Source organism: Ricinus communis, chromosome 6, assembly GCF_019578655.1.
Source record: "Ricinus communis isolate WT05 ecotype wild-type chromosome 6, ASM1957865v1, whole genome shotgun sequence".
Taxonomy (NCBI): Eukaryota; Viridiplantae; Streptophyta; class Magnoliopsida; order Malpighiales; family Euphorbiaceae; genus Ricinus; species Ricinus communis.
In genome coordinates, this window is record NC_063261.1 from 19,503,779 (window position 1) to 19,531,589 (window position 27,811).

General features: G+C 33.8%; 7 protein-coding genes across 10 annotated transcripts; 4 read left to right on the forward strand and 3 right to left on the reverse strand.

The window, feature by feature from the left end:
• Positions 1 to 397: 397 nt before the first annotated feature.
• LOC8272279 (zinc finger CCCH domain-containing protein 13) lies at positions 398 to 3,761 on the forward strand. The gene is made up of 4 exons (XM_002527472.4): positions 398 to 551; positions 1,206 to 1,476; positions 2,549 to 2,609; positions 2,942 to 3,761. The coding sequence occupies exons 1-4, from the start codon at positions 478 to 480 to the stop codon at positions 3,508 to 3,510; spliced, it is 975 nt and encodes a 324-aa protein (XP_002527518.2). The 5' UTR covers positions 398 to 477; the 3' UTR covers positions 3,511 to 3,761.
• A 276-nt stretch (positions 3,762 to 4,037) lies between these two features.
• Positions 4,038 to 7,782, reverse strand: LOC8272278 (dual-specificity RNA methyltransferase RlmN). Its single transcript, XM_015724391.2, has 8 exons — positions 7,524 to 7,782; positions 7,251 to 7,413; positions 6,694 to 6,804; positions 6,284 to 6,418; positions 5,671 to 5,775; positions 5,138 to 5,307; positions 4,943 to 5,042; positions 4,038 to 4,375 (listed from the first exon to the last, which is right to left on the reverse strand). The coding sequence occupies exons 1-8, from the start codon at positions 7,739 to 7,741 to the stop codon at positions 4,133 to 4,135; spliced, it is 1,245 nt and encodes a 414-aa protein (XP_015579877.2). The 5' UTR covers positions 7,742 to 7,782; the 3' UTR covers positions 4,038 to 4,132.
• Positions 7,783 to 8,366: 584 nt separating this feature from the next.
• Positions 8,367 to 10,145, forward strand: LOC8272277 (DNA-directed RNA polymerases II, IV and V subunit 12). The gene is made up of 3 exons (XM_015724387.3): positions 8,367 to 8,527; positions 8,641 to 8,733; positions 9,813 to 10,145. Exons 1-3 carry the CDS (start codon positions 8,488 to 8,490, stop codon positions 9,833 to 9,835), a joined length of 156 nt encoding a protein of 51 aa, XP_015579873.1. The 5' UTR covers positions 8,367 to 8,487; the 3' UTR covers positions 9,836 to 10,145.
• Positions 10,146 to 11,114: 969 nt separating this feature from the next.
• LOC8272276 lies at positions 11,115 to 11,922 on the reverse strand. Its single transcript, XM_002527469.3, has 2 exons — positions 11,689 to 11,922; positions 11,115 to 11,578 (listed from the first exon to the last, which is right to left on the reverse strand). The coding sequence occupies exons 1-2, from the start codon at positions 11,744 to 11,746 to the stop codon at positions 11,265 to 11,267; spliced, it is 372 nt and encodes a 123-aa protein (XP_002527515.2). The 5' UTR covers positions 11,747 to 11,922; the 3' UTR covers positions 11,115 to 11,264.
• Positions 11,923 to 14,012: 2,090 nt separating this feature from the next.
• LOC8272272 (probable beta-D-xylosidase 5) lies at positions 14,013 to 21,985 on the reverse strand. 3 transcript variants are annotated; one of them, XM_015724369.3, is made up of 6 exons: positions 21,182 to 21,918; positions 20,832 to 21,001; positions 20,639 to 20,736; positions 19,769 to 20,533; positions 18,936 to 19,592; positions 14,013 to 14,468 (listed from the first exon to the last, which is right to left on the reverse strand). In XM_015724369.3, exons 1-6 carry the CDS (start codon positions 21,866 to 21,868, stop codon positions 14,107 to 14,109), a joined length of 2,739 nt encoding a protein of 912 aa, XP_015579855.2. In that variant the 5' UTR covers positions 21,869 to 21,918; the 3' UTR covers positions 14,013 to 14,106. The 3 variants fall into 3 exon arrangements, with proteins under 3 accessions (XP_015579855.2, XP_002527511.2, XP_048231966.1); XM_048376009.1 differs by lacking the exon at positions 14,013 to 14,468 and having other exon boundaries at positions 19,130 to 19,306; positions 19,404 to 19,592; positions 21,182 to 21,985; XM_002527465.4 differs by lacking the exon at positions 14,013 to 14,468 and having other exon boundaries at positions 18,667 to 19,592; positions 21,182 to 21,969.
• Positions 16,241 to 16,904, forward strand: LOC112536198. Its single transcript, XM_025158850.2, has one exon. It carries the CDS (start codon positions 16,256 to 16,258, stop codon positions 16,706 to 16,708), a length of 453 nt encoding a protein of 150 aa, XP_025014618.2. The 5' UTR covers positions 16,241 to 16,255; the 3' UTR covers positions 16,709 to 16,904.
• A 1,210-nt stretch (positions 21,986 to 23,195) lies between the features above and the next one.
• LOC8272271 lies at positions 23,196 to 26,712 on the forward strand. 2 transcript variants are annotated; one of them, XM_015724388.3, is made up of 4 exons: positions 23,196 to 24,490; positions 24,613 to 24,864; positions 24,954 to 25,045; positions 25,159 to 26,712. In XM_015724388.3, exons 1-4 carry the CDS (start codon positions 23,420 to 23,422, stop codon positions 25,913 to 25,915), a joined length of 2,172 nt encoding a protein of 723 aa, XP_015579874.2. In that variant the 5' UTR covers positions 23,196 to 23,419; the 3' UTR covers positions 25,916 to 26,712. The 2 variants fall into 2 exon arrangements, with proteins under 2 accessions (XP_015579874.2, XP_002527510.3); XM_002527464.4 differs by having other exon boundaries at positions 23,196 to 24,523; positions 25,159 to 26,711.
• Positions 26,713 to 27,811: the final 1,099 nt, after the last annotated feature.

Genomic DNA, 27,811 nt, shown 5'->3' on the forward strand with positions numbered 1-27,811 from the left:
TCAATATAATTTTTTTTTTTGAAATTTCATTTATATTCTAATAAAATCTAAATATTATTGACCAATATAAATAAAAACTAACCAAATTTTATCAATCTCAAAACAAATATTTAAAATTTGAACAAAAATGTTATACAAGTAAAACTAAATATAGAAATTTTCAATTATCATTATTTCTTGAAACCTTCAATTATCAATTATTAAAACCACACTTTTTTAAATATTCAAAACAAATAATTTCTTTCACAAATAAAAAAATGTCATAATAATATTATCCTATATTATTAATAAAATTATAAGCAATTAAAGTGCTTGTTTATGTAGATATATTTATTTCTGAAAGAAATATATTTTATATATAAAAACTGACATTTAAATTGTTATTTTTTGGAATAAATCTTAACAAAGACCATATTATCTTGTCCAACCTATACCCATAATTTTCATTCTCACTGTCTTCTATTCTCCTCTTTAACAATGTCACGGCGAGAACGAGACTATCGCGATTCCGACTCTAGACGACATCGTTCTGGCTTTGACCGAGAGCCCAGGTGCCAATTTTATCTCTCTATCCACAATAATGAATAGGGTTTTTCTGGGTCTTTTTCTTTTCTTACGGTTTAAACATTTGATTGAGTAATTTACATTTTTTTTGAAATATCAAATTCATCTCAATGTAAAATTTCGAAATAAAGGTTTGTGGGCATTAAAAGATGTAGCTTTTATGTGAATGTAGATGTTATCTTTCAAGGCAATAAAGGGTTCTCAAATGCATTTCAATGAACCATTGAAATTGAGGTTCTAATGTTTCAATAACTTTATGTGAAATGTTAGTGTGCCTTTGAAGGCAATAAAGGTTTTAACTTGGTATTGCAAAACCCAGACTGCAACTTACTTGAAATTGGGATTTGTTGATTCTAGCAGTCTTGAAAATGTCTCAAGTTCCGGTCTACTTTGTAACTGAGGAAAACCTTGCTTCTCATTTTCTTTCTTACTTTTGGGGATTGTAGGTATGGATATTAAAATATTCTTTTTCTTTCTATGCCTCCTTTTGTTGTAGTCAGAAACATGCAAGATTTACTTTTTCTGAATCAGTGATGCATAGTTAATGCACTTTGATGAATTGGATTCTTCTACTAATCAATTATGTACTGTAGTTCGGAATTGTATTGTGGATTATGTTGTTTTTTGTTATTTTCTTTCAGTCCCAAGAGGTCTAGGAGGGATGGAAAACCAGAAACTGAGAGGGTTCCTAGCTACACTAACTTGAATGTTGAAGATAGTACTGATCGGGACCAAAGGCATCGGCGCCGGTTACATGATGCATTGCCTCTTGAGGCTCCTTCAGCACCTGATTCCAAGGTAGAGGCTGGTGTCTTAAGCAAGGATTCTGAGAAGAAACCCAATGGAGATCATGAAGGAACTAAGCGCTCTTCTGATCCAATTGATGTACCTCGGTCTCGATCTTATTTTCAGGTTTTCATCACCTATAAGTGTGCCTTACTCTCATTCATTCGATATCTTTCTCAAAATTGATTGCATTATCTTTACTAGTTACTTGTGAACTAGTCTCTGGCTACTGTATATAATGCTATATCACTGACTTGTAGTTGGTATTTACTAGCGTATTTGTTATGGTTTCAAAATATTGGCTGATCATTCTTTTTAAAAACTGGCATATGTAATGTTGATTGCACTGTCTTGGATTTAGTCTTTACTAGCATATGTAATGCTATGTCATATAGTTAAAGTGTACTGCCATTGGGTATGTTATCCATGTCATTGTTAAAATGTTAAGTCTATTTGTGCTGTGCCTTTCAGTAGCTGTCATTTTAGGAATGATTTTCTTCAGGCAATGGTTAGTCCTGTTTCTTTGCTGTTTTTTGATGTGGAGTAATTTTTATCAACCTTCATTATGTTATGAAACCGATGTAATGATAGGAAAACTTGCTTGATAAATGTATGAATTTCACTTCACATGAGAAGTCTACAATGATATTACATTTAAAAAATTTTATTTTTTTTAATCATCCAATATTATTTTGCTTGTGAAGAATTTCTCTTTTGTTTTCTGGCCAATTTTTTTTTTCAATTTTGCTTTGAAAATAACAAAATGCCAGAAATTACAAATTTAACAAGACTATTTATTTGAAACACAATTGAGCAATATACTGTCATTTGACTTAAAAGTTGCCCTTGCTGAATTACTGAAGTCTTTTGTTATCAAAAGAACATGGAAGCTAAAAATGTTGCATGGCCTTTTCCAAATGAGTGGAAGTAGCTGAGGTATGTGCTTATATGCATCTTGGGCAAGAATTTTGATACAAAGTTCATTCTTCTTCATGTGGGCCAAAACTAGATTGAATAGATTGATGAAATGTACTAGTAAATAAGTAGTATTCTTTAGATTTTAATTACTTGGTTTTTATTCAGTGTATGCAAACCTTTTTTTCTGGGCTGATGTTGCGGGATTGTTGTCCGGCCCATGCCTTCAAAAGCCTCCTTGTATATAACAATCTTAGACTTGCCTGTGCATGTCCTTTAACAGCACGATGAGCGTGGTAATGCCGCGCAAGTTGGTCGAAGCATTGGGCGGAGAGCAACAACTGGTAAGCTCCATTCACTTGCTTGATATCTCATGTTATATGATTTATTTTTGTTCTTTCTCCTCCCCATATTTCCCACTCCATTTTCAGTTTTCAGTTTTTGTCACATTGCTTGTTTTCTAAATCATATGGCATACAAGTACATGGTAGTATTTTTTTTTTTTGGTAAATTGGAAAAATAAGCATGCAGATGATAAACCCGTTTTCAGTTGCCTTGTGCTTTCTTATGTGCTTCGCCAAAATATTGTTACTCAAATACCAGATGAGTCTTTGTAATACTTTTATTTAAATTTTTTTCCTGGAAACTTGACACTTATGATTCCTTTCTTTTAAAGAGCGTCGATGGAGGGATTCAAAGGATGAACGAAATGAAAGGGCAATAAACAAATCGTCAAATTATGATTCACAGCAAAGAGATGGGAGATCACATGCTAAGGGGGTTGACAAAAGTGTCTGGCATCATGATGCTTTCTTCAAAATGGAAGCTGAACCAGCTGCTCCTGTGAGGAAAAGACCTGCATTTAGGGAGAAGAAAGTTCCAGTAGACTCTGAGAATGCTGAAAAAACCGTGATTGAGCCTGTGAAGCCTAGTCATTCTGATCGCCCGTCAGAAATTGAAAGAAGGGAGGAGAGAGATCGTAACCCCCGCCATTCTGACAGATCTGAGAGGCCAGTGTCTAGTAACAGGAAAGAAGCACAAAGGGGTGGCCTTTGGGACAGACATGGTGTTGGTGGTGGCAATTACAAAGAAAGAGAGAGATTTAGCGGAAGGCAAATTTATCGCCCAGGTGGTACGCGGCCAGAAAAGTGGAAGCATGATATGTTTGATGAGGCTAATAGGAGCCCAATCAAAAAGAATGAAGAGGATCAGATTGCAAATGTTGAAGCACTCTTGGCTTCATAGTTACAAGGATAAGGTGGAGTCCTTTATCTGTCTAATGAAATGCCTGTATGCGCTCTAAGCATGAAATTTGCCATGTTATTTTTGGATCCTTAAGACATTTTAAGTAGAATTTTGGAATTTGGATTTCGGAGTGATTTATTGATTGATGCGACCTTGTTGGCCAATCCGTTTAGCAACATGACATTTCTTATTTGCTTTTGAGGTATGTACCACACTTGCAACTATTTATCAGCTTCTCGCGCCTATTCTTACATGGCAGACCCAATTTATCATGCTCGCAACTATAGAGTTTGCTGTATGACTGAAAAACATGCCTGATTCTTGTTTGAAGACTGCAGATGACAAAGCACGGATCTGCTACAATGCCATAATGACTCCATGACTTGCATAGTATAATAATAATTTTGTTGCAATGCTCTCCCCCCTCCCCTCACTTTTTCAGTCAACTAAGGATTTATACTGGTCCCTAAGATGCCTTATCAGATGCTAATAGCTGAATGAAAGTTACAAGCTCAAGGGACATATACTTTGGCAAAACACACTTGATATTTACAGCTATAATCAATCACCTTCCTGGAAGTGTTAACAGATAAAAAAATACTACACTGAATAAATTGATCCATCAAAGACGAAGATCTTCAATATCAGTTAGCACCCCCATATTCTCGGTGGACTTCTTATCAGGTAAATTGACTACCAGCTGACCACAGGCACCGCTTATGTCCTGACCCATTTGCTTACGAACTGTTGTACGAATCTTGTAGACACCCCTAAGAATTATCTGGAATCTTGATACTTTCTCCTCACCACTGGTTCGGAATTGACTCAAACTACCAATTGGATTGAAAGGTATCAAGTTCACAACCTGCTCGGAATGCGAGAAAGTCAAATTTAATGGACATTCTACATTCTTATGAAGTCACAAGTAAGCATACAAGGAACGTCAGTTTAGCTATTAAACAAGTCAGCATAATGGCAAAGCCAAAAAAATTTGCACTGCCAGAGCCAACTGTAATTCTTAAAAGAAAGTGTAGCTGAAGTTGATTAAAATATCAAGATGAGCATGTTAGATCAAAGAAATCGTGGACCATGAACTGGTAGGATGTTTATAGATGATAAACTTGAAATGTAAACCGGTATCATGCTTTGTTGAGGAGAAAAAGAAAAAAGGAAGAGTTCAACAATTAGAACTCCCTATTAGTCAGGCAAGTATAAATTTAAGAGTTAAAAATCTTAATTGACAACAAGCATGCACTTAAAGTACATCAGGCCTATTGCAGATTCATATAGGCAGTTGACTCTAATCCAGTTACTTTACCACATGATAGACCAGAAAATCCTCAATAATCCAAAATGCCTGTCTGTAAATGTTGCACATAGCAACATTCCATCACAATTTTTCACATGCTTAAGCTAAAATTTAATAGCTCACCACTTCAAATGCCTCTAGCAATTTGCCGAGCTGGTGGGCATGTTGCTCTTCATCATTTACACCATCAAGCATTATGTACTCAATAAAAATTTTCTGCTGGCTGATAATAAAGACCATAGATCAAAAATTTGCAAAGAGAAACAAAAATATAAGTTCAGACAGTTATCTACAGAGACATGAATAGTCAAGTTTTACCTATTTTTTTGATATACTTGTAGAGCATCCATAAGTTTTTCTAAAGGAAAAGCCCGAGCTGCAGGCATTATATGGCAGCGAATATCTTGAACTGGTGCATGCAATGATACTGCCAAGTTCAAACCAGGAAGATCTCTCTGAAGCTTGTTAATAGCATGGATGACCCCAACCTACAGAATTATTTCAACCAATATAAATGTAACTAAAGTGTTATCTGCATTCATAACAATGTCTTCTGCATTCATAAAGCTATTCTCAATTCCTAATCCACTTATGTTCTTCCCAAGAGAAACTTTCTTTTCTTTTGAAATAGCCTAGAGAACACTTTTAGAAATAAGATACTTGAAGTCATGTAAAGTAATTTAACAAAAAGTGAAAAGTGTTTGTACACTTTTAGAATGCTTACTGACCACTAATCTTCAATTCCACATCATGAGCCAATCAAGAGAAGAAACACATAAGAGAAAAGTTTCCGCTTATACTATACCCAATAATAGAAAAAATTAATTTATGCACGATGAGAGTATGTATACCGTTGACACAGTAATTTTCTTTGGTGACAGTTGAAATGGAGATCCCAGCATAACACGAATTGCTTCCACCAAGGCAGTATAATTATTCAATGGTTCTCCCATTCCCTGCGACAAAAAAGAAATTGAGCATGGAACAACTTTCAGCACACCTTCAGCTAATAAAAAGGTTATAAAGAAAAAAGCAGCACTAATACACCAGGACTCCTCTACAACAAAACACATTTACTCTAATAATTTTGACTCTCAAAATTCCTGCTTCTCCAGTTCCATCTTAGACACTATTGAGCAGCAAAAGCATCACTAACCCAAGTAATTACCTATGCTACAACCAGTCCATGGCCGTCGTCACTTATCCTAAATATATTACTGCTATCTCAGCCATCAATTTTTACTAACAAGATTCATATTATCATGGCAATGATCCTTTTCCATGTCAGCTTAATGAGACAACGGCATTAGATCATATGAAAAGAATGATACTAGTCAACAGAATTAGACAAAATTAGCATACTTCTGTTAGGTTGACAATAAAAAATATATTGAAATGTAGTTTAGAGTCAAGGTGGCAGCCAAGGAAACAAAACATTAACAAGAAAAAAACAAAAGTACTTACCATGAAAACAACATTCCGTATTTGGGATAATTGAGTGGCATGGACTAATTGTTCAACAATTTCTCCCGATGATAGATTGTTTTTGAATCCCATGCTTCCAGTTGCGCAAAACTTGCAACCCATTTTACAACCAACCTATAGCAGAAAGAGAAAATATTAAATCAGCATCCTTTCACAGATTGCATTTATGTTCATAAGGTAACATTGTTAAGAAAAAAAATTAAAGAAAAAAAGGAAAAAGAAAAGAAAGAGCCATCGCCATGTTGCCATTTATGAACAGGGCCAAGGACCAAACTTTCAGTCAACAGATTTACTAAATGTTTTATACTTCAATTGGATGATTAATGGAGTCAATTACAATTTGCTCAATGCAGAAGTGTCACTTAATGATGTACAAGTAAAGACCATACCTGGGATGATATGCACAAAGTTGACCTTGGGCCACCTGGACGGGGTTTGCCACCATATTTTCCCAAACGAGTGTCATACCTCATAATAACGGCCTCCACAAATGCTCCATTCTAATCAAAATGATAAAGCAAGCCAAAGAAAACATAGAGAGAAGCAATTACTTCCGCAACAAAAAAAAAAGACCATACTGAGTTCTATTTTTTGGGATAATATCTATGAATTACAACTAACAAAGACCCTGAATAAGCAAAATAAGAATTCTTTTGGAAATAATAAAAATACAAAACGCCTGAGGTAGCATATATAGAAAAGGGCAAAATCTAACATCACTTTGAGAAATTAATACGCATAATCATGCACAAGAATAACAACTACAACATTGATATGAATCCTTTGAGCGTTCTCTATTACAGACAATAACATTAAAACAAAAAAAAAAAAAACAACTTAGGACTGAATGAACTAAAAAAGAATAACTCCTTTATACTCTTGATAATCTTTAATTTACCATTTTTTTTTCTTAAAAAGAAAAATGAAAATGAAAGATAATGCATACCTGAAGCTTAATAAGCAGTTTGGTGGTGACCCCATCACTGGATTCAATAACAGAGTGAAGAGTAGAAGTGAAAGTTGTGAACTTTGACTTCAGGAGTGAGTATGCAGCTGAGGGCAAATTGGGTATTTGATCCCACTCACAATTAGGGTTCTTAATCACATACCTTTACGATTCAACCAAAGAAAACAACCCATTAGACAAATAAATATATATATATATATATATATATATTAATTCAGAAAGAATTGAAAGATTATAAATTTGGCTACCTACTTCCAAATTAAAGGAACGAAGTGAAGACTGATGTTTGCTTCTTGAAACTCTCTCTTCAAAACTGGAGCGTCGAAAATCGACCCAACGGTCAGTTTTGTGGTCATTTTATAATGTTGATTACCGCCGTCGTAAAAGACTATTTGGCCGTTGCTGGCCAGATATGATGGTGATATGATATCGCCTGGTTCAGAAAGACAAAATCCCCAGTTACTTGTCATCTAAACGACGTCGTTACTCTTTATATCATAAATGTGCTACTAAAAACAAATATTAGTATGGGTGAGGACTCGGATAAATTACACAGGAAATTACTTAATATTCTATTTTAGAATAATTTAGTACTGAAATTTGGTGATTTGTTTGCTAATTTAAAGTTGGAGACATGATGTATAACATTGTTTTAAACATTTCGTATATTATAGAAATATTCATTTTTCAGTGTCAAAATAGTATAAATTAATTTATATTATTATTATATAATAGTATAAATGTACTAATATATGATAATAAAATAAAAATATTCACTTACCAAACTAGTCTGGAACTATTAAATCTTAAAAATGCTTACAAATTTCATTGAATAAAAATAGCAATTTGAAATAGAAAAACTTTACGAAATTTAAACTAAACAAATAAAAAAGAAGGTAATTCGTTAAATGGTAACTCGTGCTCATCACATATATAAAAATTAAACCTAAATTCGTCTGACTTGGATTATGTGTTACTATCTCTACTTTTGTGCGAGTGTAACTGTAAATCCAAGAGTTTTGGGGATTAATAAGTAATCATATTTATGTTTAAGGACTAGTTTAAACTGCAATTACTTGCATGCCACTTTTATTTTTGACCCCCAGAAAGTTCTAGAAATCAATATTTATTCCCTTCATAGTTTAGACCTTTTCTTTGTTTCATCATCATCAACAACCCAAAAAGAAGAAGCAGCAAAAACCCTAGACTCTGAATCATGGATCCTCAACCCGAACCAGTCAGCTACATCTGTGGAGGTATGCGATTTATTCTTTCTTTTATTTATTATTCCATGCTTATATAATTAAACGTTGTTCTGGCCTTCTATTAGCTAAGTGTTTGATTTTTTGTTTATTTGTTTTTGGGTAAGATTGTGGAATGGAAAACACTTTGAAGCAAGGAGATGTGATCCAGTGCAGAGAGTGTGGTTACCGTATTCTTTACAAGAAGCGAACCCGCAGAAGTATGTTTGCTTTTTCCTTTTATTTCTGCTTATCTCTATTATTTTGATTTTTCTCTTTATGGGTTTCGGTTTTTAATTTCTAAATTGCTATTTCTCATTTGGGTTTTAGTAGGTTAATAAGAAATTCAGTTTGCTTTTTTTTTTTTTTTTCTTTTCCTTGGGTGATCTTGCATAGATAGTTTTTGCTTTAATTGCATAAATTGGTTTGGCTCCTTTTATGTTTTCTTCTTTTAAAATTTATGCATGATGTTTGACCCCTAATTTCTCTCTTTTCTTTCATTTGGATTTTATTACATTTAAGCAGAAGTCTCTGTTTTTTTGTGATTGCTTCAGAAATCTTGCATGGGGAACTTCTACTCTGGTTGCACTAGTTGTTGGGGCTAATCTTGTTTGGAGATAAGATTTACTTGATTAAATAATTTTTTCTGCTATAAATTAGGTTTAGATTGTTCTGTAAGTGTATGTAAAGTTTTGAAAAAGTAAGCATCTACTATTAGCTGCTACTAATTATGTGGATTTTAGTTCATCTGATTGCAAGTGTCTCTTAGAAGTTTGACAAAGATGGCTCTTATAAGAAGTGCTTCCATGTTTGCTGCATCTCGGTTACTATTCTTATATCCTTAGGTTCAGAGCTATCTAGAATGTGATCATAGAAAATTTTGATGTCTAATAGCTTGAAAAGGCATGAATTACCATCTATCCATCTGCTACATATAACAAGCAAAAACTAAGGCACCTAGGAGCTCTCACATGCATTAATGTGTATGTTGGAAAATAGAGGGAATAAAGCAATAAAATATCTTCTAAATCCATATAGTGCATATAGGGCTTTTACATTTCAGATGCTTCTAGGACTTAGTTCTTTCATGGCCTTTTTATATCTCTTAACAGACACTTATGTATTGCTTTTGGAATTTTTCCCTTAATAAAACACAAAGCGGTGCCTTTTCTTAAGCACTCATGGAAATGCATACTTGTGATGGTTAATTTTAGTTTCTTCTAAATGGGGATGTGGATTCCTTTCTACTGCTATACGTGCTTGAAATTTTGATTTAAGATGAAAACTCTACTTCTTGCAGTTGTTCAGTATGAGGCACGCTAAGAGCAGAGCAAGGATGCATATCTGGCACATGTGAGCATGGCATTGAAGCTGTCTGAAATAGCAAGCAAATGGGTGTGGTTTCTATGTAGTTTCTGAAGCAGAAACGATAGTAAGACCATATATAGGACTGGTTTAGTATAGTTCTTTAAAACTAATCACATCATTGTTCGATGGTGCAAGTCTGTTTGTGACATCTTTGAACAGTTAATGGATTAAAACCTATAAACATGTGGTTGTAGTGTTTAATATTGTGCTGCATCCAATCCATATGATTGCTTTAGCCATTGTAGAACGTGTGGCTTTGGATTTATATTGTTGTTCCCTTTCCTGATTGATTTAAAAACGAGAAACATGAAAGTTTCACTTAAAAACATGTTATGGAAATGGTACAGCTCGCAGAGTTGCAGTTGTGGCCATTCTTTACATTAAGCAGGTCGGAATGGGCTCAGTTTGAGACCCAATTCATCATGTTCTTCAGACGCACCTGTCAAAACCCAAATAACTGTGTCGAATTCTAAAGTTTCATTAGATATGAATAAGCAAACCCTAATAAAATTGGCGTGGAACTTTAGTTGACACCATCTGAGGATACATTTAAGGGTGGCAATTTGGATTAACGGGCTGTGTTGATGCGATTCATTTGTTAAATAGGTAATACTATGTGGTGATATGATAACCTAATCGTAGTTTCATTTGTTAAACAACACCGACATTGTACTTATTCTAAAACCAAAGGCCCTGAAAGATTGTCAGATTACAGGATTATTATGTAATTTGATAAATTAATATTCTCTCATCTGAATCATCTCAAGCATTCATAGAATTTCATTTTGGGAACCAATTATTTTTCTTATAAGAAAAAAACAAATTATATAATTAACATGAAGAATGATAAAATTGTATTATTTCAAGCGTGAATAAGTGAATATCAGAATTTAAACTCATCCATCTCAAAACGAAAAACTAGCCGAAGAATTATCAAACCCATTACAGAAAAATATGTCCTAAATGCATATTGTTTCATTTATCAGCAAGATAGTCCAAAACTTCTCTACCATTTTATGTTCATATATAATGAACTAAGGTATCCCTTAATTGAGGTACTAGAAAATAATATATGGACAAGAAATCACAAGAAAATGCAATGATTTGAAACATACAAATATAATGAACTAAGGTATCCCTTAATTGGGGTACTAGAAAATAATATATGGACAAGAAATCACAAGAAAATGCAATGATTTGAAACATACAAAAAAAAAAAAAAAAATGCAAGTAGTACCAAGACATTAAGAATAACATTAATATGGCATTAGCCAAACGTTGTAGAAAAAGGGAAAACATACACTCTTTATTCTTATAATATTATGCATATCAAGTAGAAAATTTAATTAACTAATGGACATGAATCTCTATATATGTTCTTCCCTTAAGAACACTCAACAGAAGAGTCCTTTGCCTTAAACTGAAACTGAGTATCCCAAGCATAAGTGAAACTGAATGATTCAAACCCGTGAAGGACTCCTCCATTGTTAATCAGGCATTCATTCCCAATCACCTTCAGGACTGAAGGGTCAGTGTTTTCTGCATTCTGAAATCCAGTGCAGTCCAATTTGATTTCTCCTCTGGTACACAAGCAATCATTTTTTATAGTCACATTCCATTCTGTCTTGTTTGCTATTTTCTGGCCCGTTTGAGATTGTGAAATAATAAAATTTGACACATTATCACACTGGCAATGTCCTGCAAGTTTACCATAAGAAAACAAGCAGTAATGATATTAACATAAAATATATTTAATTGAAAACAAATAAATTGGGATTTTGTAAAAGAAAATAATGAATATTTTATACCTTGAGAAATAAGAGTGAGCAAGAAGAGAGCAGAGATGAAAGGGATGGAAGCAGCCATTGTAGGGTTTATAGTTACACCTTAGTTACTTCTTTTTTGGCTATGGTTAATTGAGAATGGCCTTCAGTGAGGAAAATACCTATGTATTTATGGGGGTCTTTGGGACATAGAATAAGCTTTAAATACATAATATCTTTGAGATTTTCTTCTATAAGGTAGGGGGATTAAATTTGTTTAATCTTTTTAAGGTAAGTAATCATTAGCATTAACATTTCTTACTAATTAATTTAGATTTGGAGAGGGATTTAAATTTAAACTTATTCTATCTGTGATAAAAGGATACATATGAAAATTGGATAATTTTGACTGAATTTAGAATTATATATTGATTTTGGTAAGAAATCATGAATTAAAGAAACATACACTCGAAATTTATTATAAGAGATTATGGATTATGGTATTACAGAGAAGATATTGTCTTAAAAGTGATTCTTTTTTTAGGAGGTTACCAATGATAACTTTACTTTTCCTTATTCTACAACAAAACAAATAAAATAATAAAAATCTTACTTTTGAATGTCGACCATCAAAAGAAATAAAATTAATTGTTTCTCATTATTAATGTTTTTTAGTTGGAAAATATTGGTACCCAAAAATAATGCATAGTTTCTTTGTCTTTCACTTTTTAATTTTGATATTTATAATAATCTTTTCAGTTTTTTTTTGGTCTAAAGAGTCGAGAATAATTTTGAAATTTTTTTATCTATACTAGATACATACATCATAATAAATGAAAGAGTAATACATATATTTTATATTTTTATATTAAATAATCAATATATATTTTATTATTTAAATTGATTTTGATATATATATATATATTGATTGATTTTGATATATAGATATAGCAAAAAAAATTGGAAACTTTCAAAAAGATTCTAAAAGCTATAAAAAATATTAATTTTACTGTGTAATTTTTTTTTTAAAAAAAATAGTGCATATCTAACTTTTTTGGAAAACTGTATTTTATTATTTTAACACAATAAAAATAAAAAATTATAAATTTGGTAAAAAAATTAAAAAGTGAGTTTTTTTTATATTTATTCAAAAATTTCTTAAGTTTAGGTCCAAGCCAAATTAGCCCCCCGACCCAGTAAATTGAACCGTTCAGCTTTTAATTAAGACTCATTTAGTTCTTTTTCTTTTACCTTATAATCTTTTATCATTATTTTCAAGCAATAGGACCTGAACATTTTTTTTTTTTTTTGATAAAAGGATAACTCAAACTTAAAGAATTTAGTTGTACAATTATCACACAATTTGGCCATGTTCTAGGGTTTTCATCCTTCTCCAAGTTCATATACAATTTCAGTATTGCTGCTCCTCTGATCTCAAACCACCTATCATTCTCTCAACTAATACCCCAACAGAATAAGACCCTTCTGTCAAAGTGACAAGCCGTTAACAGAGAGATGAGTGGAGACCATGTGATGTGGTGGTATTTTTGGAGCCACCTAACTCTTCAGAAGTGACAGGTGCGGGCAGAAGTACACTTGGTTTGGGTTTAATATAGAGTGGGGGTAAGTAGAAGGAAGGCACAAAAATTTGACTGGTAATTTATGTGTGCAAAAGACTTGGTCTTGTTGTGGATGGTGAAGAGAACTTTAATTCCATAAATAAAGTTCTACAATGGCTCGAGCCCTGTAGGGAAAACCTGCCCCATCTACAACCATATTATCTCATCAAAACTAGTTGCAGATAAAATCACTGCAGGAAAAGCTAGTAGCACGAGGAACTGTGCCACTGAAACGACATCAGAAAACCAACATAGTGCCTCAGGCCACTACTCAGTACCCCGGAAAGCCTAGCTTGGGAGTTCCTGCTGCATATTAATAAATAGATTTGGATAGAACTCATCCTAAAAGCTAGTTTAAAGAAAAAGAGTATCCAATCCACTTATATCCACTTATATACATTATACAGTCCAGTAATGAAGCGATGGAGGATAAATACAACTTCTAATACATATAAGATTCACCAAAACTTTGGCTATGCCTATAATAAGAGGCTTTCTTTTCCCTTTTTCTACTACGATTATTGGCTAATGCCACAATATGGATGTTTACAATTCAGTTAATCAAGACAAAAAATTTCTGAACCATATCCCAGCATATTGCCATGAAATCCACAAAACTTTCATAATCAAAACATACAATTACAATTTACATTTACAAAAATAAAATTCTTGCATCAATCAAACTAATTAAGAAAACATTTCTGTTTTCCTTTTTTTCCAATCTTTGTCAGGTGTTCCCAAGCCCTGTCATAATCCTGTTGAAGCCGGAGCTGTTAAATTAATTAAAGAATTTAACACGAAACAAACCACTATTCCTAGTAATCTTTCTTTCTTTGAGTCTTTTTTACTGCCTGGGATGAGAAATGCCATTATTGTTAGCCTTCACATGATCCCCAGACATTTGCTGAGGATAACTAGTAGTACCAAGCTTTGATCCGCTAGCCGCCTTAGGAGAGGTGACCTGACGATGATTCCTCAAGCTGCCTGAACGTAGATATTCAAGACCCGGCCGCTGGTCCAACAGCTCCATGGTGGGTGGCTGGAATTCTGACCTGGTTCGCCGATGAGACGAGCCACTAAACGAGTCAGCTCCTGTCAATAAATGGTAGCTACGGCTTGAACCTACAGAGAAAGACCTGTAGCTGTTTTGAGGCTTTTGTTTCCTGATTGCATGGAGAAGATAAGGGATTAAACCCTCCATCAATTCTTGATTTTATTTTCCTTTTTCCTTTTTGGTTTGGCTGATCTAATGAAATCAGTCTGTAGCTGTATTAATATTTTTGGAAGGGCAGTAATGAAGTAATGTCTTTATATAGTGGCTAAGGCACATGGTATAATAGTGGAGTAAGATAAAAGAAGAAGATTCAAGGGAATGACATTTGGTCAAAAAGAATAATCAATTGTCAAAACAGACATTGTTGAAAGATCTTTAGCTATTGTTAAACAGCCAACCGGCACATTGTTTGACATATATCACCTAAACTATCATTACCTACAAAAGATTTAAGCTTTTCTTTTTCTTTTTCTTTTTAAAGTGGAAAATGGCAATTAAAAAGCTATACATTTACTCTGTCCTCACCTACAATTTTATGAACATAATTCGCTCATTTTATGCATTTATTACTATTTTTAATTTTCTTCTAATTTTTTTTAAATATTTTTAAAACTCAACTTTATAGAAATTATATTTTTATTAAAAATAAATTTAATATAAATTTTTTTCAAAAGTATACATCCCACAACAACCATACAAATTACCCTTCCTTAGTTGCTAGAAGAGAATTATATTATATAATGACGTGAGCTCATGTGTCATGTAAGTGGACTTTGTTATCAAAGTGAACATAAAAAAAAAATGAAAAAGAAAGTCAACATAAATTAGGTTAAACCTAGGAAGAGAAAAATAATATCTAATTTTTCAAATGGGACAGACTCACCTAGAGAAGTAGTTCGATGAGGGTGGAAAGTGAACGTCGTAGCAAAGATAGAATGCTTGAACAATGAACAGCTTTTAGGATGGCAGTACACTAAAGTACAGGGGTACATGAATGAATCAAATTGCATATTAAAATTAGCGGGGAATGGTTGATAATATATATGCAAAGAGTTTGAATTAATCACATGAAGTGTCTTTTGTTGTTTAGCTATGGAGTTATAGAAACTTCAAAATTAAACGTGTTTTATTGAGAAAAATTTTAAAAATTCAAGGATGGAGACCTCTTGAAAAGTTCTCGAATCTGCCAAAAAGATAAAACTGTGAGACCAGTTAAGACCAAAGCAGACAATATCTCATGTAATCTGGTTCGGGTCGTTATATCAAAATTTTTGAATAAAGATTTTTTTTTTAAAAGAAAAAGCAAAGAAAAAAAAACATTTGCATTAAATTTGGTAATAGAAGGTTTAGGATTAGTACCAATTTTGTGGACACAGATTTGACCTTAACAATAATAATAATAATAATAATAATAGCTGTCGTCTCAAATTCTGAGTGCTTTGCGTTTTGACAGGAATGTTTATTCCATTTCTGCTGCTCTACGCCTACTCCCACTTATGTTTATCCCTTTCTAAATTTCAAAGAATTTTCGAATTTAAATTTTTCGTTTATTATTTATTAATATTAATGAAAATTATCACATTCTTATATAATTAATGACGTTTTGAGTCTCTGATTAATTAAAAATTATAACATTTACTTCTATTCATTATCCTCGTTAATTCATGATTAAGAATTGAATTACTACTGTTTTAGGTTAGGATTCGAAATTATAATATTTCATTATTTTATTTATTTATAATTAACTTTTCCTTTTAGTTTCTATATTCTGGAATAAGACATATCAATGGAAGTCTAAGTAATGTTGGATAAGTATGATAATTATATAGCACGAAGTGAATAAGTAAACAAACTCAAATGTTATTGCAACACTAACGATAAGGTTTTGACCAAAATTATCATTTCTTATTTCCCCCATTGGAATTTTCAAAGCTTATCCATGAGCATGAACCATGCCCACTATAAAAGAAGTTTGGTTGTCACAATTTACTACATACCCAAAAATCCTTACCAAATCTACAAAGTTTCATCAAAGAGCAAAGAAGAAGAAGAAGAAGAACAAGGCGAGATGGAAGGCTTAATTCCTTATATTCTGCATGCAATAAAGAAACAAAGGCCTCACAGGACCTACAAGTCTTTCTCTGAGGGCTCAAGCCGTAGATACCATTTGCTGATAGGATCGGGTGACTCCATCAATGGCTCGTCTCATCGGCGAACCAGGTCGGAGTTCCAGCCACCCGCCATGGAGTTACTGGAGCAGCGATCTGCTCTTGAATATGTCCGTTCAAGTAGCTTGAGAAAACGGTCCGTCAATTCTCCTACGGTGGCTAGTGAGTCAAAGTTTGGTACCACTGCATATCATGGTCGACAGAGTAAATTTCCAGGGATGTGAAGAATAATAACATTTCTTTTGTCTGACAATATATTCAAAATGAAGAATTGATTGGTTTTAGTTTATTATTTGGATTGTGTTTAGGGTGAAAGATAAGTGTACTATAAGACTAGAGTGGAAATAATTGTACATTTATGATGTGAAGCCATCTTTTTTAAACTAATTAATGGAAATTGTAAATTTAATTTAGTTCTCATTATCTTGTCCTAATTTATAATTTATTAATTTGGTTAGACTGAGCTATAGAATATCTTTCCAAGTTTAACAATTATTTCTGCAAATTCATCTTTGTTAAGACTTGCATTTTCTGCATATGTGCTGTTTCTTCCAATCTGCAAATGGGGTTGATCGGGATTGGGATGGCCCTGTTCAAAGAGGGTTTGATCATATGCTCAATTGGGTTTGGGATATCAGAATTATTCATTCCTATAAAGAAGCTAACCAATGTGCAGATTGGTTAGCAGATTCGAGCTTCAGATTTAATGTGGGATATCATGTTCTAGATCACCCCCCCGATGACATGGTAGGTTTTCTGGCCCAAGATAGAATTGGGGTCTCCTTCCCCAGATTTTGTACACTGTTCTAGTTTAGAAGCAGTGAATTTAATTGAATGGAATTCCAATAAGATGATTCTGATGAGACTATGTAACTATTTAAAAGGAATAATAGCTTTCTATATCTATGCTATGCCCAAAGATACAAAAGTTCCAGCTACCAAGTAAATCAAATATCAACATATAGCTTAAAAGAATTGAAGAAATATCAGTTTGGATGTAGCTCAGTTGGTTTTGGAATAGTCTTTAGAGCTGTGAGATTTCGAGTTTAAATTTTAGTCAGATAAAACGGATTAATTTAAGGGCTCGTTTGAATTGAATCGAGAAATTTGTTCTTCTGAAATCACTAGGGAGAGAATATGTCATCCCCACACATGCATTTCCAAACTTGAGGATAGTAGTATTCCTTTTCTTTCAACTCCATTGATCGGATAGATACTTCAACTGGCAAGCAAGGGTTGCACTGGTTGCACTTTGAATGGCATCTAGCAGGAAATGACCCTTTCTTTGCCCTTCCATCACCTCTTCTTTTGGCAATCTCCCCACCAACCATCTAAGGCAAGTTAATTACTATATTTTTCTCTTTTATAAAAGATAGTACATAATCATGCAAAAGAAACTGAAGTAAAAAAAAAAGTTGCAGGGACGAACTTACTGGAGCTGGTGATGGCGAGTGATCGGAGTCAGCCAGTTCGCGTGAGTGCACCAAGGAAGAATGAGTTAAGGTGATGAACAGAAGGACCGTGAGTAGTATTGTAGCCATTGATGTTCTTTTAACCATTTCTTTTTGTGAGATTTTCTGAGAGTTTGAATTATGTTCACAGTTTATAAATTTGATAGCAAATGAATTGGTCTTGCTTTTGAAAAGGGCTGGCAAAAAATTAATGCATGATATGAATGATTACCTTTTTGTTAAGATCAGAAATGGTCAAGAAAGATGCCTTTTGCCACTTGAAAGAATTGCATCATCCTGTATCATACAGATATATGTTTGACACATTCATGCTGCTCAGTTTAGGGTTTGGTTTCATATTTTATGTATTAAGTAGGGAAAGAAAAGTGTCCATTTTTAATGTATATAGTATTCTTATAAAATTTAAATTACACTATGGACGCTTAAGAATACTGATTATGTTTAAATATTTGATTAACACAAAATTTAAAATTTTATAAACAAGTCTCAATAGTAACTATAATAAAGGATTAAAAATTTTCATGTATAATATACTTAATAAAGATATTATTACATGACTAGTTATAGTATATATTCAAAAGTTATATGTAAGATAGTCAATTTCTAGCACCAAATTTATAGGAAAATAAAAAAAAAATTACGAAATTTTGCAAGATGTAAAAATTAATTAATTTAAAATATTTTACTTTTTTTTACTAAAATAACGATAATGACCGTTGCAAATGAGATAATATATAAATATCTATAAACTTAGTCCGGCGGTAAATACATATTTCAACCAAGTAAGATCAACTCTCTCTCCCCGCATACATAATAAATAAAAAAAAGACAAGATAAGATATAAATATTAAACATTAGATAATCAAACATAAAAATTCACAGTACTGTTTCAACTATGAATAGCTTCCTTACACCACACAATATCACTGCCTTGCTGTGTGAAATGGTTCTGTTACTGCTCTTACATAAGACAAACTGCCTCCTCCAAATGATCCATTCTGAGCCAGTCTAACATCAAGATGATGCCTCACTTGATGTTCAGTGTCAGACCCAATAGTAAAAATATGTTGCCCTGTCACCAACTTTCTTTTCCCTTCACTGTCCACAAGACTAAGTCTTTTGCACACATCTATTTCCAGAGTCACATTCTGTGTCTTCCCTCTATTCACCTCCACTCTACTGAACCCAACCAATTGCACATTTGCTGCACCCGTCACTTCTGAAGAGTTAGGTGGCTTCCAGAACACTAGCACCACATGGTCTCCACTCACTGGCCCGTTGTTTCTCACTCCAAGGATAAGGCTAAGTAGTGAATTGGTGCAGTTCAGTGTAGTAATGTCAATGGCTTGGCTGTTGATAAAAGGGTGTTCTTCTGTTGAGTTATGAGTTGAGAGAATGATATCTGGTTTGAGATCAGAATTTGTTTTGAGTAATAGAGTTGATGGACCTGATATTATGAAGTTGGAGAAGGTTGAATAGCTCAGACCATGACCAAATTTGTATAAAGTGTTCCCAGCGTAGAACCTGTAGGTTCTTCCAGGAAAGTTTGCAGTTGAATTTGCTCTCATGTTCATGTCTGTCATTGGCACTTGATGAGCATACTCTTGTGGGTACCATGTAAAAGGGGACCTGCCAGCTGAAAAATGAAACGAAATTACTGTGTGCAGGTCTATTTTTATGCATAACTTAACTCAGCTTATCAGCGATTAATTACACCAGTGGCCACTCAATTTTGCAGTTAATTTTATGAACTTCAATTTAATTTTGTTGCGGAGTTCATATGTTCATAAAATATTCAGTGAATTTTATTACCTGGATTATAGTCACCAAACATGACTTGAGCTACGGCATCTCCTCCTGCTTGACCAGGATATCCAACCCACAAAATCCCTTTAATCTTGCTCTTATTCACTGCAAAAGAAACATCAATAGGACTAGAAGACATAACAACAAGAACCACTGTTCCGTTTGTTGCATTAACAACATCCACTACAAGTTTCTCTTGAAATCCTGGCAATGTCAAGTTCTCTCTATCCAATCCCTCTCTCTCTATCGACTGATCAAGCCCCACCAACAACACCACTGCATCAGCTGCAGCTGCAGCCTGAGTTGCCGCGTCAATAAGTGTATCATCACTGCAACTCACCGATTTACATCCAGCTGCATACGTAACTGTCGAGACATATTTTTGCAGGCCCTGTAAAGGGGTAGTGTACTTGCAGGGTATACCTGCATAGTTGCTTATCATTGTTGTAGTGACATTGGCATTGGGTCCTATAACTGCTAAGTTCCTGGTATTGTTTTTAGACAAAGGTAGAGCTCCTTTGTTGTATAACAAGACTATTCCTTGCCTTGCAGCATCAAGTGCCAGCTTTTGATGACCATCGCTACATACATCAGATGGTCCAAGATTCCCAAAGAGGAGCGACTTTGGATCTCCGTCAAAGAAACCAAGTCTCATTAGGACTATGAAGTTGTAGATTAAGGCCTGATCTACTACAGATTCTTCTACTTTGTTCAATTTCACTGCATCCACTGTATACTTCCCCAAAAATTCCCCACAGTTCATGTTCAAACCTGCAAATAATGAGATCATGTACCATCTGAAGATCTAGAATGTTTTAATCTTTAAAATTTTTGGGACAGAATTTAAAATTTTGAGTGAAGTGCAATTTGTAGTACCTGCTTTTAAGGCAAGGGCCACTGCATCTTCAGGAGTAGCTGTATAGTTGATGCTGTCATAGTAAACCTCAATGGAGTCACAGTCGGAGACAATATATCTGCGCAAAACAACACAGGACTTGAGAGTTACACGGGAAGAATCATTATTCATGCATGCAAATTAAACAGAAGGAAATAAGGTAGCAGAAAAAACCCATCAAGATTCCATTCGCCTCTGATTATCCCTTTAAGCAGGTCAGGATCAGCACAAGTAGGAATCCCATTCACCCTGTTATATGAACACATCACACTACTGACATGTGCCTCCTCTACACAGCTTCTAAATGGTGGCTGATACGTGTCCTCCAAGTCCTGTTTTGTCACCTGTCAAAACCAAAACAATCTTTATATGCTTTCTTCGGTAAGCAGAACACTTAATTTACATGTAACAATGAGCTTTGGCTGGGTAGTACTTTGCAGGACTGTGAGGTTAGCAGTTCGAAACCAGTTGAATCCCAATTAACAATTAAAAAAATTCATGTGAATATACAGGTCAATGTATACCTTTGCATCAAAGTGAAACCGATCAACACCTTTCCACTTATCAAGATCATAAGCAGTATAATGCTTGCAACAGCTTGAGACCTTAAGTTTATCAGCAGTAGAATTCCCTTCATCACCTACTTCTTGCAAGCCCCTAACATAATTCACTGCATATCTTGACACCACCAAGGGATCTTCCCCTGGTGTTTCCTGACCACGACCCCATCTTGGGTCCCTAAACACATTAACATTAGGACTCCAATATGTCAATCCTGCTAGACCAACATTGTGCATGGCTCGAGCCTCAGTTGACACAACCTGTCCCATCTTTAACCACAAAGTCTCATTAAAACTAGCTGCAGACAAAATCACTGCAGGAAAGCTAGTAGCACCAGGGACTGTACCATTGAACCGTACACCAAAACCAACATTTGACACTCCATGAAGCGCCTCTGACCACCACTCATAGGCCGGAATGCCTAGCCTCGGAATTCCTGCTGCATGATTCACTAGTTGTTGCACCTTTTCTTGAAGAGTTAAACGCGAAATGAGGTCCTTGGCTCGATCCTGATAGGAAAGGGATGTGTTACAGAAAGAATAATCATTTGTTTGAGGACTATTCTTGTCACAAGCAAAATTTTGAGACGCAATAGGGAATATAACTAGGAGCAATGAAAGGAGAAGTGTTAAGAGATGTTGGATTCTCATGGCTTAATTTCTTGGTCTTCTTCTCTTTCTTGTATTGACATGAGAGTGAAAAGAAATGCATTTTGGCTCTATATATATAATCGAAGTTAGGCCATCAGTTTCACTACAGGTTTTCTCTTGCATTCCCAAAATTAGGTTGCTTGTCCTTTGAGGCATAGTTGGTTATGAAATAAACTTTACAATCCTTAGACAAAACAAAAGCTTCTTTATGGCTAAACATAGAGACATGGTCCACCATTTTATCTCTTTTGTGCCTTATTAAATGGTTCACTTGATAACTACAGAACTTAAATGGGAATCGTAAATCTCTGCATTTTCAGGCATCATTTATTTTGTGTTAATAATCAGGGGTACAACAATAGCATCTTACTTTTGTTTTATCTGGAGTAGAACAGAATTGAAACTCAGATCAACAAAGCTTGGAGATTCACTTGTCAAGAATACCAACCAGTTAAAAAAGCATATCCGCAATCCTCTTTCTTGTTAACATTTCTCCTGGCTTGGAGGTGCTCTTAAGCAAGGACAAGCCTGATCATCATAGAATCAGACATCTTTTGTAGCTATATTTTTACGTTGCATCATGGGATTGGGCTAGAGTTGTGATTGTGGCTTATTCATTTTTTGTAGAATCACTTTGCGTGAGAGAGTAGTGTATTTTATCTTTTGATAACCTTTTAGTCGTACAAATCAGAAATAAATGACATATTGCCTTGTTTTTTTCTCTTTATCCAAACTATGATGGTGGTCATAAGTTTAAAAGAAAAAAGATATAATTATATCAAGGAAACCTATACCGTTTATGAATGCGAATTTGGCATGCGGGTTAGAAACACATTATGGAAGGGTGCCTTCCAAGGAAGTTCAGACATAAGATTTGTTTGCAGTGCCCACTAACTCCCTAAATCATGGAAGATGCATATGTTAAAGGGAAATATTTAAGACCTATTCAGATTTTAAATCATGACTTATATATGATTATTCCATAGAACTTTGAAGTTTTCTTTTAGAGTTTATCCGATGATAAGTGCATACCTCAAGGAGACAGATATTTAAATTTAATAGGTATATCTAAACCGTCATTTCTTCAATCCCAATCAAGAAAGAAAGTGTACAAGTGTACAGGTATATGGCCCAAATTAGTTCTGATTTTAGTGCTTGTGGATTGCACACTTATGTAGAGATGAGAATAAATTGCATATGTTAATGGACCAGAATTAACTAACTATAACTGCCTCTACTCATCCTAAATTGGCGGTTTCAACACCTTAGCAATTGGATTCTTTTGACAATTTCCAGCTTTCGTTTAAAAAATAAGCCAATATTTGCTTATCTGAAAGAGAGATCACCAAACTTCCCAAAAAGGAAAAAACAAGATTAGAGATGCCAGTCTTCTCTTTTGGATTCTTTTGGCTCTTTTTACAGCCTACAAGAATTCATTCTTGAATTTTCTCGATTAAATCAATCCAATCTCAATAACCCATCTCCCCCTTCTGAGATCTGTCCATTTCCTTTAAGTCTATCTGTTTCTTTGCATGATTCATAAAACCATTTATGAAGAAAATGGCAGAGTTGAGTTCTGGGTCGCTTGTGAAGTTTCTCCAGGAAATGCATGTTGATGGGATTGCGAACACATTGCAAGATGATGATAAACCTGTTTTGTTACAGATTAGAAGCATAATTCCTGTATTAAGAGAAGGTGATTATCTTTGGCCTAATCAAGGATTCTTTCTAAGAGTTTCAGATTTATCTCATGCAATATATGTTTCTTTGCCTCAAGAACAAGATGACATGGTTCTATATGACAAATTGCATATTGGACAATTCCTATATGTGGAAAGATTAGAGGCTGCTTATCCTGTTCCATTGCTTAAAGGCATTAGGCCTATTCCTGGTAGACATCCATGTCTTGGAAATCCTAAAGATATTATTCCTATGCATAATTTGGAAAAATTTCTTGGTTTTACTAAATTAGAGTCTATAAATGAAGAGCATGATGATTATGATGTGATAAAGAAGACAGTAGAAAGCCCTCAATCTTTAACCGACTCGAAAGCAAGGTTGAACGATATGATAAAAGAGAAACAAAGGGAAAAGTCTCTGTGTACGAGCTCAAATGAGGTCTGCACAGATGAGGGAATAATTAAGACAGGAGGCCTGAGCTGGAAAAGCGAAGAAAAAAACGATTTGATAAAGGAGGAGAAGAAGCAAACCGAAAACTCTCGATCTTTAAATGATTCAAGAGGAAGCTCAAATGAAGTTATAAAGACACTTGCAGAGATTAATGATAAATTAAAGAAGAAGCAGGCAGAAAAGTCTCGATCTTTCGGTGCTTCAAGAACAGGAAGCTTGAATGAGAGCATAGGTAGAAGAACCTCCTCAATTTACAGGCCTAGAAAGAGTGATGCCGAAAGTACCTCGAGTTACAGGACTAAAAGGAATGACGCTGAAAGTTATTACAAGGGGCTTAGGAAACATAAACAGAGATATGGTTACAAGGATAGTGATATGGAAAGTACAGTCTCAGCTACCTCAGCACAACCAATGTTCAAGAGAAGAAGCTGGAATGGGAAGGAAGCTACAAGGATAGCTGAAATCCCAGACACCCCAGTTGTCAAGCATGAGGTAAAACCTGATGGTAGCAGTGCTAGCGTTTCTGTAAGTTCCTCCATGTTTTGTTCTTTGTTTCCAATCTTTGTCTAGGTAATTGCTCAGCTTGATTCGACATACCTTTTCTTCATCTTCAGGGTTCTTCGGCTCATTCGTCGAGGAATGACAGCTCTGATGACAATTCAAGCTCTATACCCAAAAAGAATGTCACCAGTATACCTGCAAAATTACCCACGATTCCCAGCAAGAGTCACATCCCCACAATAGAGAAAACAGGTCCAGAGGTTACGTATCAAAGAGAGACTTTGAGTTCAATGAATGACCAAATCTCAACAGACATTAATATATCCTGGGATTTCCTTCCTTCATCCTTGGTGAAGCTTGGACAGGTACTTTGCTTGTCTCACCTTTACAATATTTTTTCTTACTCTTTAGTGTTGTATGTTAAAAAGTTCGATATATATATGCTCCTCTGCAGGAGCTATTAAGACAAAGAGACATTGCCTTGCTTGCTTCTGTGGAGGCTTTACTAGATGCTTCTGCTTCTGATAGATTACTCAAATGTCTAAGGTATGCATTTGTTTCTTATGTTTACAAGAAATGATTGAGACAGGTTTATCATTTAAGTATCTTGCCAAAGTTATTAGACTAACCAATCAGTGCTTCTTTCTCATATTCTCCAGCATTTACTCTGACATTCTGTCAGCCAAGGAAGATGAACACCATCATCCATCACTTGAAAGGTTTTTCAGTCTTGAAAATAACTTGGATCGTACCAAATTAATGTTTCAATCAATAACTGGTATTATTCCTCCAAGAAAAGCTAATACTGATCCAAGTACCCTTGATTCTGCTGGTGAAGAAATAAAACTTGCATTGGACAGAAAGCAAAATGCAACTGAATGGATCAAAGCAGCTTTGGAATCTGATCTAGACCCAGTTTCTGATCATATCAAAACCATAGATATCCCCATTTTAGCTACCAATGCACCGAAAATACCAACTAAAACAAGCCCTGGAAATATACCAAAAGCTCCATTAACTCTTAGGAAGCAAAGGAGCAATATTGAATTGCATGCTGGAATGGCACCTGAAATGGAAAATCGACAAGAATGGATAAAGGGAAGATCTTTACCTATATCAGTAGAATTAGCAAACTCCTTAGATAAAGAAAGTAGAACATGGTTCTTGAGTTATGTTGAGGATTACTTAGATTGGGTTAGCAGCAAAAGTTGTTCCTCAGAATCAGATAGCCAAGTACCTGGAAACATGTATAAGATTAAGAAAGTGAGTGACTGGTTAGATATGACATGCAAAGACAAATCTACATTACAGGGTTTTGAATTAGACGCTTGTGGGAGAGTCAGGAACAAAATATATGGGATACTAATGAAGCATGTAGAGAGAACTACCATGAGTGGTGCAATAGCTGAATCTTGAAACAGAACATCAGCAACTAGAATTAATTACTAGAACTTCCAGCATTTAGATGATTTTGCAGAAAGGTTCTTGTTCCCCAATTTCTACTAATCTCTAGTAAGTTTTCATTTTCTCTTTCGCTTGATTTCCAAGTTGTGAATAGTGAATTATTTTCTAAAGTAGGAAAATATAATTATATCTCTCAAAAATGCTCTTTTCTTGTTGCTAGCTAATAATGTTAATATAATTTTAAGCTTAAAGAAGCCCACCTCTCTAAATTAATATTATAAATTAATTAACAATTTCTGAAATTTAATAAATTTTATGAGACCGGCCACCTTTTATAAGCATAATTTAATAATATTCTAGTTATCTAATCAGAAAAAAAAAATTAAAAAAATTAATTAACAGAGTCACGTTCGTTAAAAGACCATCTATCTAAAGTAATATGTTTCTTGATAGTTGTCTTGATTTCAAACTGTATTCATGCAATTACTTTATGTGTTAAATATAGGTACTTTAATTGTTATATTTTAAAAACCTAACTTCCGGTTATAGAGACGTCCCTTTGATTCTCTCTTTGGCTGCGTTTGGCTGTTTTTCTTTACCCTGAACGACAACAAATCCAATTTCTTTACTCTATAATTTTTCTTTTTTTTTTTGTCTTTTTCAGACCCAATAAATAACTAAATCATATTTTCATTTTATTTATATAAATTGGTCAATAGATTTTGATAGCAAAATCTTTTCCATCTATTTAGTAATAAATTGGAAAAATATCTCTTATATCTATTTAGTAATAAATTGGAAAAATATATGGCGAATTAAAGATATATGAGAAGAGATTCTATAATCGTTAAAATTTTAACATTTAGAGAAAAAATTAAGATAAATTTATTTAATTAAAAATCTATTTAAGATCTTATGTTAAATTTATTTTCTTTAGTTGTTTGTTAATTTTATTAAGGAAGTATTTTATGTCTTTTGTTTTGTCTTTTGTATGGAAGTTTCCTTTATAAAAATTTGTTTGTTTTTTTATTATTGAAGTTAATAAGAGTTTGAGTTGGATATTCAAAAGATGAGACTTGCTTAAAGATTCGTAAATGATAATGAAGCCGATCGCCACTGGGTGAAATGTGTTTCTTACTGATGCTCCGAACACAATCAATGTGTTGTATACAATTGTTTCGTCATTACGATCAATAAAATTCAGAATAAAAATCTCATATTTTTAATAAAATTTGTGTGTATTTCTTGAATAATATCAAGTTTATCTATTTGTTACGAGTTATAATTATGAATCATTATTAATGAAACATTTTTTATTTTAAAAAAACATAGGTGATATTTAAAAGGTGTATGATATCTAATTTTGCATCCTTGCATTTAATAGTTTATTTGGGATGTATATTAAGTTCATTAGTAACTTAAAAACATAATATATGAAACTACATTAGCATGATAAAGCTTTGTAATCATCTTATACATAGTCACACTAGCTAATATATTAATAACCTTTACTAACAGATAGGGTTTGACCTCTTTCCATTTAAATCATGCCTAGCAAATTTATTATTTTCTGTGCGTAAGCATCTTCAACGCCTTGTATTAATTTAGTGATCCTCATTAACATAGTTAATCAATTTTTAAAAAAATAAAATTCCCTGTTTACTTTTGCATTTCCATTACTTTCTGGGTTTTGGTTCATCTAATTAAACAACTTGTATAAGTGCCATTGCAATCATGCAAGTATAAAGAGTACATTCAAATAATCTAAGTCCTCTATTCTCTGACAGATTATCAAGATTTCATTTGAATTTTAATTTCACCGTAAACTAGGAATAGATGAAATAGTTTCAACCAACTTCTTACCAATATACTTTGCAAGAAATCTAAGTCCATTATTTAGATTGCACA